At 43.9% G+C, this 14,135-nt stretch overlaps 1 protein-coding gene across 2 annotated transcripts in view; it reads right to left on the bottom strand.

The window, feature by feature from the left end:
• The window catches only part of LOC306938357 (sodium bicarbonate cotransporter 3-like), an 84,524-nt gene that overhangs the window by 8,236 nt on the left and 62,153 nt on the right, over positions 1-14,135 (bottom strand). For both annotated transcript variants that reach the window (XM_079522488.1, XM_079522489.1), the window contains 9 exons: positions 10,232-10,365; positions 9,020-9,265; positions 8,429-8,534; positions 7,394-7,555; positions 5,507-5,620; positions 4,763-4,924; positions 4,073-4,324; positions 3,095-3,163; positions 529-702 (listed from right to left, as the gene is read on the bottom strand). In XM_079522488.1, the coding sequence (XP_079378614.1) occupies positions 529-702; positions 3,095-3,163; positions 4,073-4,324; positions 4,763-4,924; positions 5,507-5,620; positions 7,394-7,555; positions 8,429-8,534; positions 9,020-9,265; positions 10,232-10,365 (1,419 nt within the window). The remainder of the gene's footprint in view (positions 1-528; positions 703-3,094; positions 3,164-4,072; positions 4,325-4,762; positions 4,925-5,506; positions 5,621-7,393; positions 7,556-8,428; positions 8,535-9,019; positions 9,266-10,231; positions 10,366-14,135) is intronic.

Raw genomic sequence — 14,135 nt, forward strand, 5'->3', positions numbered from 1 at the left:
CAGTTTATACATGCTTGCTTTCCTGAACTTCACCCACAAGGGGGCGGTATACAGGGGAGTGCAGTATGCTCTGAAGAGATTTACCTTCACATGATCAAGTGAAGATGAGTGAAATGTCCTTCCCAGCATGTTCGCTTGAGCATATAGTATATGACACTGCCTATACAGATAATCAGTCAGTTGGTCAGTTATCACATGTCCCAGATACTTTACTGCAAATAGATAAGACTTGATCTGACAAGTAAAAAGAAGGAAAGGAGAGGTCTTTATCCCCTCTCGTCCTGAAGATCATAACTACGCTCTTGTTTACATTATATTTTATGTCAAATGCTACACCATATTCAGGTAACAGCTGTTGAAAGCCAGCACTACTGGGAGAAAGTATTGCCAAACCGTCCGCATAGAAGTAAAAGTACTGGAAATTGAAAATACTCAAGTAAAGTACAAAAACCTCAAAATTGTACGTAAGTACAGTACTTAAGTCAATGTTACTTTACACCACTGCATTTATTCTGTGTGTTCACTTACCATTATAGGGAACACCACGGCTCCGGCGGAGGCCTTGATGACCCACAGCAGAATCAGACAGGTCAGCTGGACCAACGTGAAGACATGGACCTTCCACAGAGGAACGTAGCGCAGGTAGATCAGATCTGACTGGTGCTTCGCAGGCATTCCAAACAGCTTGATACGGTCAAAGAACTGTCAAAAAACAGAGGTGGATTTAGTCTTAATTTCTTGTTTCTCAAATATTATCTTTAGGAATTCCGAATTATAGGATGACTGACTGACTGCCCACAGTGTTATGTGCAAGTGATCAGATTGGATTATTTTATTCAGACCAGTATGAGTCAGACTGAGTGTCCAGACTGAGACACATCTTTATTCAGACCAGTATGAGTCAGACTGAGTGTCCAGACTGAGACACCTCTTTATTCAGACCAGTATGAGTCAGACTGAGTGTCCAGACTGAGACACATCTTTATTCAGATCAGTATGAGTCAGACTGAGTGTCCAGACTGAGACACATCTTTATTCAGACCAGTATGAGTCAGACTGAGTGTCCAGACTGAGACACATCTTTACCAGTATGAGTCAGACTGAGTGTCCAGACTGAGACACATCTTTATTCAGACCAGTATGAGTCAGACTGAGTGTCCAGACTGAGACACATCTTTATTCAGACCAGTATGAGTTAGACTGAGTGTCCAGACTGAGACACATCTTTATTCAGACCAGTATGAGTCAGACTGAGTGTCCAGACTGAGACACATCTTTATTCAGACCAGTATGAGTCAGACTGAGTGTCCAGACTGAGACACATCTTTATTCAGACCAGTATGAGTCAGACTAAAGCTCAACACACACCGTCTGTGAACGCTGCGCGTCAAAACAGCCGCCTCCGTTATTTTCAATGAACCTATCCCACACCGGCGGCGTCTGAGTGTCCAGACTGAGACACATCTTTATTCAGACCAGTATGAGTCAGACTGAGTGTCCAGACTGAGACACATCTTTAGATTTGAATTGCAATTCAAGCCACCTAGGAATGTACTTCAAATCTAACTTGCAAAGATATTTTTAAACGTGTTTTCTAACTTTTCTTGCTAATCAGAAATCTGATGCCAATCTCAGTTAGTCTGCAGCATACTCCAAGTGAAGTTGAATTTTGTTTGGCTTTAGCAGGTCAATAATAACAAATTGACGTAAATTACGGTGAAACTAAAGCATTGCCTTGCCGAAGTTCATTTTGGCAGTTCTTGCACCTCCAAAATCTTCTAACTAGCTGAATATCACTACTGAGAAAGAAGAAATGTCTGAGGTGTTACACAACCTGATGGCAGTAAATTAACAGAGAGAGATATGGCACACATTTTGTGTTGTTGCCAGAAATGGCTAAATCCTGTACAATAATTATGTCAAAGCATGTCGGAGGTTGATGTCAATAGCGGAGATACAGTACGTGTTAAACCCCGCCTTTCTAGAATTTGGCGGGGTCTAATGCTCAAACTCAATTCAGTGAATATAAAATACAGCTTTGTCCTCAGAGCACCTTGTTCATTTCGGCAAGACCTGCCAAGGCCAAGAAAAGTTTGGAGTACGCAGCAGGGTGTTACCGTCTGAGACATGGAAGGAATAAGGCTCAGCAGCCTTTTGTTATGATTTATTACTGGTGCAAAGCAATACTGCTAATAGCAGAAAGGACAAGCACATTTAGCCTTCATCAGCAAGTATGGCTTTAGGCTTCTTGACTACTGCTGGGCACTTATAATAATCATTAACCCATTCAGGCCTGACGTCGAAATTTAAAAAAAAAAGTTTTCTAAATCATGACAATTTTCGGAAAGATTTGAGGCACATTTTAACGAATTTTCAAAAATAGCAGACCTACAAGTTCATAGCGCGCCACTCGGTGGCGCGCTATGAGCTTGTAGATCTGCTATTTTTCAATAGCTAAATTATAACAATGTTTAAAACACCAAAAGGGGTTCCCGCCCCAAAATGGGTTAATGGTTAATGTGGTTAAACGCTAACGTGACATGGATGCGTTCCAGGTCTCAATGGATTAAAGAAGCTACATTTCTGACGAGTCTTTTCAAGTCTGCACGAATCAGATTAGACTACATGACTTTGGCATTCCAGTTTGTTCTATATTCAGCTTAAATTTTAGCCAAAAAAAGAATATCAGAAAGATCAAACAAACTGCAAAAGTGCAGAGAAAATGAACGAGTTACTCAGTATATTGTAGTTGGCGGTCAAAGGGGCTGTATGTCAAGATGGTGTAAGGCAACAGGTGCATTGTGTGACCACTGAATAAACCCACTGCAACTCAATCAAGAGAATCAATATTGAAGTGAAAGGAAAGGGTTACAGAATGGGAGGAAGAGAGACATTAATGACACATTCAAGTCAGGAAACACTTTTAGGAAACGGCCCGTATAGTTCTTAGTTGGAAACCCTCAGGAGATTTTGAATTACGAGGGGAAAGCTTATCGTTACTACCAATACACAACAGTGCTTTTCAACCATAGACTCTTATCTCTTACCAAGTAAATGATGTTAGCTTCAAAAGGTCCACAGAATACAATCTTACTTGAATGCCTTTGAGTGATGAGACGCCCATGTAGAGAAACACTCCATACAAAACTGGCATAGGAATGAACTGGAGAGAAAAAAAGAGGAAAGAACCAATGACCACATCGTGTACTTTCTTCTCAAACTTTTTCATGTCAACGACCCCCAAATTGACACTTATTAGCCCTGCGGACCCCCATTTGAAAAGATGGGTTACACAATTTACAATTTACAATTTAGGCATTTAGCAGACGCTCTTAATCCAGAGCGACTTACATTAAGCAATAACAAAAAGCATGGCATACATCACATGTATAAAAAGTAGTTATCATGAATCATGCGTAAACTAAGAACGTAACAGTGGAGTATCTATGTAAACTATACATACTATACTATATAATATATTATACATGTGTACTATAAAGTGCTATGACTACATAAAGTGCAATTCTAGAGCTGTCTACATAACAAGCTATAAGTCTGTTTAAAATACTATCTAAGTCTACATAATGTGCTATCTAAGGCGCGATTCATACTCCTATTTTAGAGCCGAATAAAAGTCGGTTCGGCTCTGTAGAGCCTACAATGTGACGTCATTTGAGGTTCGGGGGGGCGGGTACCGTCCTAAAGTCGGCGCTTCGGTGCTACTGAAAATTTCTGACGAGCCGAAATCATTTCGGCACTACAGCGCCGAAACAGCGGTAAAATAGGAGTATGAATCGGCCCTAAGGGGCTAGGCTAGGGCAAGTGCTACGGGCCACCAATTGTGGGATAAAAATGTAGGAAAAATAATAATAATACAAAATAAAAATATTTTTTTCCCGGGCCTGTCGTCATCACGAAAGGGACTGCGACGCTCTATAATACAACACAAGGTTGCACTGGGTAACTTACAACCCAACGTTCTATCACGTAACTATACAACCCATGGTCGTTGCACTTCAACAGCAGAATAAATAATCTCATCTCTCATCTCATCCTTTTTCACACGTCTCACCTTGAGCGCTGAGGTCATGAAAACAGAGCAGCCCATGAGGACAAAGATCATGAAGCCGGTCACCCTCTGCTCCCGGATTCCCAGGAACTTGGGCTGCTCTCCGGGGGCTGCACAGCCCGACTCCACCTTCAGGCTGTTGACGTGGGAGATGGAGAGGACTGTGGCGGCCACGAACCAGGGCAGGCCCATGATGGAGCACACGCCCAACATGACAGCCACTATGAGCAGGTCCAGGTGGTAACCGCAGCCTTTCTGTGACATTAAGGGACAACAGACACAATGGAAGGCAGTGAATTCAGAGTGTGTGTGTGTGGTACGTACGTGCTGCTAGCTGACCAGATAATTGACGTCCTCCCCAGTTTGATTCTGTCTGGGGCCTGTTCCCTCTCTTTGCTCTCGTTTTCCTGTTTCTCTACTATCTAAACATCAGTTTCATCCTTCTTCATCCTTCTAATCTTTGCTTTGTTTTTGGCTTTTCTGCTTTTATTGATAGTATCAAGTGAAGACTGACAGGACAGGACTTTTCAACTTACAGGGGGGTAGTTTCCCCGGCGGTTGGACATAGCGCGTGGAAGGAACACGTTATTCCAACAAGTTCCTTTCCCCTCCATCAGGCCACAGGGAGGCAGTTTAGAGACCAGGATTACTGCACGTTTTTTGTGAGGGTAGCCAGGCAGAGTGTGTCCTGACCTTGAGTTTGTGCTCCTTTCGGTTGATGATGACAGCAGTGATCTGTTGGTCCATGAAGATGAGGATAGTGCAGAGCAGAGCAGGAAGCGCCGCCACCAGCAGAGTCCACCAGGGGTTTCCTCCTAGTGGGTCCATCAACCAACCTCGGTTCTTAGAAGTAGGCTGGAAGGAAAGATATAAACATTATGTTACGGTTCGCTCTCCATCACCTCTACATCCATGTGCTGTGGGTATTCTGGGCACTGCAGCGCCACCAGAGCACTCCACAGCACCTCTCTCCCTGTTACAATCTCCCCACCTGGATGTCGTCTGCAATCACCTGATGAGCCTACAAAAGCCAGGCCTGTCTGCAGCTCGGCGCCAGTTCTTCCCCAGTCTACGGTTGGTAAAGTTAGACAGCCAGACATTTAGGCCCTCAGTATTTAGGCTCTGTGGACCTGCCTTTGACTCACCTTCTCTTCTCCTCTCCAGTGTTTCCGGGACCCGAGCTCTGTGGAGCAGCCTACGGACCCCTGCACCTCCTTTTCCCCCCCGTGTTTGTGAATAAACATCCGCCCGCGTGGGCTTTACTCTGCTTTGCCTCTCCTTGTTGTGCATTTGGGTCACACCACACCGAGTCATAACACATTATCCCATTTTGACGCCTCAGTGTCATTTTAGTTGTTGCTATATATGGTATATACTGTATACAGAGACAGACATATATTCTTTAATGCATGACATATGGCAAAACGGTCCTCGTACCTCAAAACGGTCTGGGACGTTGAGTTTTGGACTAGGTATTCCCATCAGGTAGTCGATCAGCACCATGACCATTATTGTGATGAACACAGCAAAGTCACTGATGGTAGATCGCACCTACACAACACAGCAAAAGAAACAATATTATTATTTTATTATTTTTTGCAGTCAGGGACCTTATAACTAACATTGGGGGATTACGGATGGAAACTAGCATTCTTGCTAAATCCGGTGTACATGTATTTACACAGCATTGTATGTGTGGTGTTCATTAATATGCGCTGACCCTGACCCTCCCAAATAAACATATTAATAAATAAAATGGGCCTTGAAGTTGATTCAGATTCTTTGTGCACACATAAAACTTTACAATGGACTCAACAAACAGTTTTATAAATGAAGCCGCTGGTGTTGGCCTCCCAGCCAGGGACGGATTTACCACTGGGCTAGGGGTGGGCTTTTTTTGGTAAAGTATTGCAATCCAATTCAAGTGAGATTTGTTTTTAGTTATTGTATATTCCATTTTATTAGGGTGATTTTGACGCTCCCCCCAAAACGCCCGTGTGGCAAAGGGCTGAAAGGGCCCCGGGGCCTCTAAAAGTCTATCCCAGGGGCATCAACTATAATAAATCCGACACTGCTCTCAGCAGATTCAGACAGTCATTTTAGTGCATTTGTTCCAACAGTGCTCACATTATATGAGACAACACCTGCAGGCAGCAGGCCTTGATGACACAGGAAGACTGAAATTGTGTGGAATTACGTGTGAAGAACATTTATTTACAGCCGATTGCTCATGCATACTAATGATGGATGCATTTATATGACAAGGAGGAGAGTGAGATATAATATTATGTTTTGTTATCTTGTGGATCTGCTAGTTTTGACGTATTCTCGCCTATTTGCCTATTATGAGTGACATGGCCAGAACAGAGACGAAAGGGTGGATGTTCCCACAATGCTTCCACCATCCCGCCTGTAATTTGCAAGTTGATTGATTGATTGAATACTTTAACCCATTTAGACCTGAGCTCGATTCTACAAAATGTCTTCTAAATCATGACAGTTTTCATGATTTAGAAGAAAATGTATCTATCTATGTCAGTGGTGCTCAACCTTTTTCATGTCAAGGACCCCCAGAATTATATGTATTTGGTCGCCGACCCCCATCTGAAAATATGTTGTTCCAGGGACCCGGGCCCCCCCAGAAGCAAAGATATGAGTTAAAACGTTAACTCTGAAAGAATATATATTCAAAGATTTGTGCCACATTTTTACGATTCTTCGCTATGAGCTTGTAGATCTGCTATTTGTCAATAGCTAAAGTACAACATAATTCTTTAAATAAAACACCAAAAGGGGTTAAACAGTTTGCAAAAAAGAGGGAAGGTAGTACAGATTTGGAGTAATAAAATAAGACTGAACATCCAGTCATTTCCCAACTTTTATTTTGTCTGCGCAGTCATGTAAATAACTCTTTCTGAAGTCTGCAAATTACAGAAAGAAAGCTGTCATCTTCCACCAAAAGATGAAATATTACACTTCTAAATGTATGCTGGGTGGAATTACAGACCATCTGGAGCAGTGGTTCTTAAACAGTGTGACATTTTGAGTTTTCCAGTTTGACTCCGGGCTCCCCCAGAGTTAGTGTTGAAGTGTCCTTGAGCAAGACTCTGAACCCCTAATTGCTCCCGATGTGCAGGTTGGTGCCATGCATGGTTTCACACACACACACACACACACACACACACACACACACACACACACACACACACACACACACACACACACACACACACACACACACACACACACACACACACACACACACACACACACACACACACACACACACACACACACACACACACACACACACAGTATTCTCACCTTGGTGGGGAAGTACCTATCTGTCTTGAACTGCTTGAGGAAGGAGGACAAGAAGAAGGTGGTGAAGAAGAGGATGATGGACCAGAAGAGAACATCGGGAATGTAAGGGCCGTGGTTCCCACAAGCCGAACCCACAAACTCCCCATGGAGATCCGTACACGCCTGCCAACGATAAGGGAACACGAGAGAACAGTCACTGAACGGCGAGTAGGAGGTGCTGTGATGTGATGGAAGTGAGTCAGTTAGTGGTAGGAAATGCCTTCCCTTGAGATAGAGACGCCTCAGAGCCGGAAGAGGCGTCTACCTTTATATGTCTATGGTTACCATAGAGGCGGGATCGTGAGGCTAAGGCCAGTGAAATGCGCGACATAAGCAAAGAAGAAGCGCCACATCCGCCCGACCCGTAAGTGATAGCTTCCATATCTGTAGTCTAGCCTCACTCTAGGCTGTGTACCAACTCGCGGTGGATACATTTTCTCAGCACAAGCATGGATTAATGTTTTATAATGTCCCAAACATGGTACTTTGTCCCATTTTGAGCAGAAAAAACACTAATAACCCCGTGCACGTGCACCGCGGATTATCATGTAGGCCGTTTCTACAATGGAAGGCCTGAGGAGGCTAGAAACGAGAAGCTAACGGAAGTGAAAAAAAGGTACCAATAATATTTTGAAATATTTTTCTTGTGTATCTCGTGGATGGCCCAGATGGTAATAATAGCTTTCCTCGAGATATCTCGTGGATGGCTTGGATTGGGTTAAAATACAATATGACAGAACATGTTTGTGTTTCCCGTCGTACAGGAAATTGGTTGCACGCTGGCAAGTCTCTCGAGCCTTTCTCCCCCAACCTCTGCTAGAAATGAAAATAAATTATACATACTTATATACTTTAAAGATATATTTTGAAATACATAATCGTGAACTAAAAATGACAAACCGATGACAGCTTCAATTGGCAGCTTGCTATGTAGCATTCAGAGATTGATGGAATAGTTGCCTGGCTTGTAAAGACCGTAAAGACCCTTGTACTCACCGACACACTGAGGCTGTCCCAGGGTATGGAGTCTGGCGTGTAACCCGAATGGTTCCAGGTCTGGATTAACTTGTCTGAGATGTTGGCTGGCGGCGAACACTGACACCTGAGGTTCACAGGTCACAGAAAGAACATTAGTATACAACACCAACTGAACCATTCACTCTTGCTTGCCAAAGACAATCTAGCCATACTTCGCTGATCACATGACCCCCCCCCCCCCCCCCCTCCCCAAAAAAGATGGGGGACATTTTGTTATTTTCCTTATCTTATTTTATCACCTCTAAGGTTTATAAATATATTAATATATAGACATATATTAATGTTGAAAATGAGTAGTAAGTAAGCCTTGCCGAGCCATATCTCCTGTTTCTGTTGCATAAGGCAGCTTAATGCACAAGTACACCCCCTGGACATGCTAGTATGTCGCAGGGATTTATCCCCAATCCAACCCTTGATGCTGAGTGCCAAGCAGAGAGGCACTGGTCTTTTGTATGACCTGACCGGGGATCGTACCCCGACCTCCCAGTCCCAGGGCGGACACTCTAACCACAAGGCCACTGAGACGGTGAAAATGTTTTACGGACGTACGAGTAAAAGGTGAGGTTGTCCAGACTGTTGTGCGTGTTGACGGGGTAGTGTTCGCCCAGGTGGAACAGCTTCTCCAGGGCCTCGTAGATGAAGATGATGCAGATGAGGGCGGCGAAGGCCTCCTCCGTGAAGCGTGTGATGTAGCACACCAGAGAGCTGGCGTCCGTGGCCACCAGGACCAGACACATGAAGGCCGTCCACAGTCCAATGCTGGTCCGCAGGGAAAGGTAGGACAGCTCGTAGTCACTGGAGGGGGAGGGGGGGATTGAGTCAGGGGGGGATTGAGTCATTAAAATAATATTCAAAATGTCATTCAAAATGTACTTCATCCGCATGATTACATGCGACGGCTAACGGACGCTCCACTACCAGGCCATGGACATAACCTATATTCTTGGCATTTTAGGCTCTCCTTTACCTCACCTTGCTATCTGGCTGGCTTTATCTGCTGTGTGTTAATTTGTGTTTTTATGACTGTAATTATGGCAGTAATTTCCATGGCGGCTGAATTCTCCTCATGGGATCAATAAAAGTGCTATGCTATGCTATCCTATCCAAGTGCCCATAAATTATTTTAACCGGGTTCCCCGACTCTTCCTGCACTCAAAATAAAAGCATAAAATAATGTATTTCAAGTAGCAAAAGTACTCACATTGCACAGTGAAACTCATTATGCATGGGAAATAGCTGAAGAAGAATATGCATATTATCTATTGTAATTCAAATGTTTACAGGTATTTATTTTGGTACAACAAAATATAACTACTAGTACAATGCAGCACAGTCTGCAAAATAAAATAAAGGTAAAAGCACAGCTTAGGAATCCCAGTAAAAGACCAAATATTGATTATACATAAATCCTCATAATTTGTCTGAGGTTCAGAACAAATTAAGACCCTCGTTCTGTCAAGGTCAAATGTTCGTTTGTTCATTTAAGGTTAATCTGTCCCATGTCTCTTTCATTTTTCTTTCTCCAATCATTCTGCCCAACATTATATTCATATGATATCCTCATTCCATTGTTTTATTGTAAATAGTTATTAATAATGTAAATGTTTCTACTATATTGTTGTACCAACCTAACCTAAGACAAATTCCTGTACAAGCATACATGTCCAAAATAATTCTGATTCAGTATAAGTACTACTGTGTCATTGCAGAAGTCTGCCACCAGGGGGCCACAGAGTTAAGGCAGGGGAGTTGACTACTCACACGCAGAACTTGAAGAGGATCTTCTCAAAGACCAGGACCGGCCCTGTGCTCCCCAGGATGGTGAGAGGCTGACCTGCGAACAGCGAGTAGGCCACTCCTGTCAGGGACGCTCCGAACAGAGACTCTATAGCACTCTGCAGACCAGGGAGGGAGGGAGGGGGAGAGAGGGAGAGACAGCGGAGTGAGAGAGGGAGGAGGAGGAGGAGAAGAACCCAAACAGAGGAATAGAGATCAGGAGAGGCTGAGGGAGAAAGGAGAGGAAGAATGCTCATTCAGGGTTTAACCCATTTTGGGCGGGAACCCCTTTTGGTGTTTTAAACATTATGTTATAATTTAGCTATTGAAAAATAGCAGATCTACAAGCTCATAGCGCGCCACCGAGTGGCGCGCTACGAGCTTGTAGGTCTGCTATTTTTGAAAAAATCGTGAAAATGCGGCGCAAATCCTGACAGAAAACTGTCAGGATTTAGAAGACTTTTTATAAATTTCGACGTCAGGCCTAAATGGGTTAAACCAACTGAAAGAATGACTCAGTCATAAGTGCCAGGTGCAGAAAGCTCTCGTACCTACAGTATAAATCAGTGTGTGTGCCACAGCCTCTGCCTCACGTTGCGGAGTTCAGAGGTGTGTGTGCCACAGCCTCTGCCTCACGTTGCGGAGTTCAGAGGTGTGTGTGCCACAGCCTCTGCCTCACGTTGCGGAGTTCAGAGGTGTGTGTGCCACAGCCTCTGCCTCACGTTGCGGAGTTCAGAGGTGTGTGTGCCACAGCCTCTGCCTCACGTTGCGGAGTTCAGAGGTGTGTGTGCCACAGCCTCTGCCTCACGTTGCGGAGTTCAGAGGTGTGTGTGCCACAGCCTCTGCCTCACGTTGCGGAGTTCAGAGGTGTGTGTGCCACAGCCTCTGCCTCACGTTGCGGAGTTCAGAGGTGTGTGTGCCACAGCCTCTGCCTCACGTTGTGGAGTTCAGAGGTGTGTGTGCCACAGCCTCTGCCTCATGTTGCGGAGTTCAGAGTATGGCTTTTATGCCGTTCAGACTATGGGCTATATTTTTACTATATTAAAAAACATTTTAAAATAGTTCAAATAGCCGATCTACAAGCTCACAACGTCTCGATATAGATCGGCTAGTTGAACTATTTCAAAATGTTTCACAAAATAGTAAAAAATGGCAAATAGGTTTAGGAAGATGGAGCCCTATGGGTTTGAGGGGTAAGTCTCCCATTGTCTTAGAGGCAGCCTAGAGACGAGGCAGCCGGTCATGAAAAAGTGTCAACTATGGTCACTACTAGAGGCAGTGCTTTCGTTTGAAATGTACCCATTCTACAATAAGACTGTGAATAAAAATTTCAATCAATCAATCAGTAGAAAATGTAGTCCAGGTGCTTTTAAAGCACCTAGCATAAAAGAACAGACATGTTTCAAATCATACAAATAGTAGTAGTAAAAAACATTTTAGTTATTATAGACGGTGGAAATATTATTTCCAGATTATTATGGTTAGATATTGACGCTCTCTCAAAACTCTATTTTCTCCCCATATATTTTAAATCACAAGATGTTTATTCTATGTGAGGTATAGGACATTTTCTGCCCGTCAGCTCATCAGTGAGTTTACTCAGACGCATCATACACCCCAACGCCCCGACGCTGGCTGTACAAACAGCCCCGGGCCTAATAAAGACATCTCGGGTACAGTGTGTGTGTGTGTGTGCGCGCTCGCGTGTGCGTGTATGTATGTGTGTGTGTGTGTGTGTATGTGTGTGTGTGTGAGAGAGAGAAAATGCCTTTGCGCCAGTGTGCATAGATAGTTTGTGAGTATCAGAATTAGTGAGTGAGTGAGTATGGAAATGCTTTTGTTTTAATGTGCATTTGTGTGAAGTGTGTGTGTGAAGTGTGAAGTGTGTGTGTGTGTTACTGTTATTTTATGCTAGGTGCTTTAAAAGCGCCTGGACTACATTTTAATAGGCTTTAGACATTGAGGGAAATTAAGATTCTCAGAGTATTACTTTTTTAAACACTGCTTATCAACTAACCGGTTAATCGATTAATTCCCATCCCTACCGGCTACCGTGCATACTGTGCTGGAACAGTGATTTTTACCACGGATCACCACTGTTTGTTTACAAACAGATGTGCTTTGACATAATTGGATTTTTCCATTTCTGGCCACAGACACAGTAGACAAAGTGTGTGCCATTTCTCTCCATTAAGTCATTGCCATCTGGTTGTGTTTGCAGTCCCCCAGAGAGGACAGCCTTAGCCGTCTTCCAAACGGTCCATAGTATGTTACTGGCAGAATGAGTTGATGACAAATCACACACAACGTGTGCTTTGGTTTTTGCAGTGATGTTCAGCTAGTTGTGTGTAAAAACTGCAGTGCGGAAACAGACTTCAGCACGGCATTGCGCCTTGTTTGCACTGCAAGTATGTCATATTATTTTTAACCAGGTCCATTCCAGTTTGCACTCAACACTAAATATGTTTGGCCTAGCCCATCCACAAGCTCTCTCCATTAAACTAAATGTATGTTTGGCCTAGACTGTCACTAGCTAAGCTCACAACACGTTGCTTGTAGATGGGCGATTTTTCGGGATGCAAGGCTTCATGTGTTTAATAGGGGATTCACACTGAGATGGACTGAGTCTGTTTCATTCGAACCGTTTCCGAATACGGTTGCCTGGTCCGAGATTCAACAGCGCACCCGGGTACACTTGCATAACACACTTTGATCCTCCAGGTGGCGGTGTGCTTGATGGCTGGCGCGCACGGACACTGACCATCAACTCTGCAACATTGTCTCCAATAAATCCAGACACACTGCATTGCATTGCCTCTTTGCCGTTATACTACTTCACTGTCAGCCTGCCTGCTATTCACTGTGTCAGTCAGTTCTGTGCTCCAGTGTCGTGTTTGATTAGTTTGCTATGGATTCTACTTTAGCATTATTATTATTTTGTTTTACTTTGGAGACTATACCAAGCAAAGCCCAAGAGCCACATGTAGTCCGAAGAATAAGATCAGCGCGTACTGCACGTATACGCAGATTCAACCGGAGACAGGAGGCGTTGAGAAATGCGCTAGTGTTACACGTCGTGCAGCGCCTCTGTGTTTTTCTTTTGTTGACGCTCGGCTCGTCGACTAGAGATTATGTCACGTTCTAAAAAAAAACCAGTCCACTTCCGTACGCATAGGTACGCATGCATTCACATTGGAACGATCCGTATCCGAATACACTTCAACGGTCCAGAGACCCCCATGCGGTCCCGGGGACGGTTGGGCGATCCGCTCCCGGGAACGGATACGCATTATTCACACTACCACAACATCTGCCAAGTGCGCACCCGGGACCATAGTGTGAATCGCCCCTAAGACAGTGTTTGCCATTTGTATTTGAGCCCTTGCGAGCACCTTCCCACTCATCATGTGAAGACATCTTTCTGCAAATGTTATATTTAATTACAAGCTCCTCAAAATGACGCACCAGATATAATATCTCCTATAACACAAGGTGCTGAAATTTAGTCTAATAGACTTAAGCAGAAGAATAAAACCATTTCACTTAAATTAAAGTGGATTATAGAAACGCTTAAGAAGAAGAATAAAACCAATTCACTTAAATTAAAGTGGATTATAGAAACGCGTCTGTCAGGTCACACAAAAAAATCAGACCAGTCTGACTCTGAACCGAGTGGTGCTGTACTGTACTGGTGCTGTACTGTACTGTATTGGCTCTCCTCCCTGGCCTGTGTGTGTGTGTGTCAATGTGGAGCACAGTTGTTGACTTAAGCAGGAGGGTTGTAAAGACCCCTCCTTACTACTCACTAGGGGCCAATACTAGGTCACACACACACACACACACACACACACACACACACACACACACACACACACACACACACACACAC

Source organism: Electrona antarctica (genome assembly GCF_951216825.1).
Source record: "Electrona antarctica genome assembly, chromosome: 15".
Classification (NCBI taxonomy): domain Eukaryota; kingdom Metazoa; phylum Chordata; class Actinopteri; order Myctophiformes; family Myctophidae; genus Electrona; species Electrona antarctica.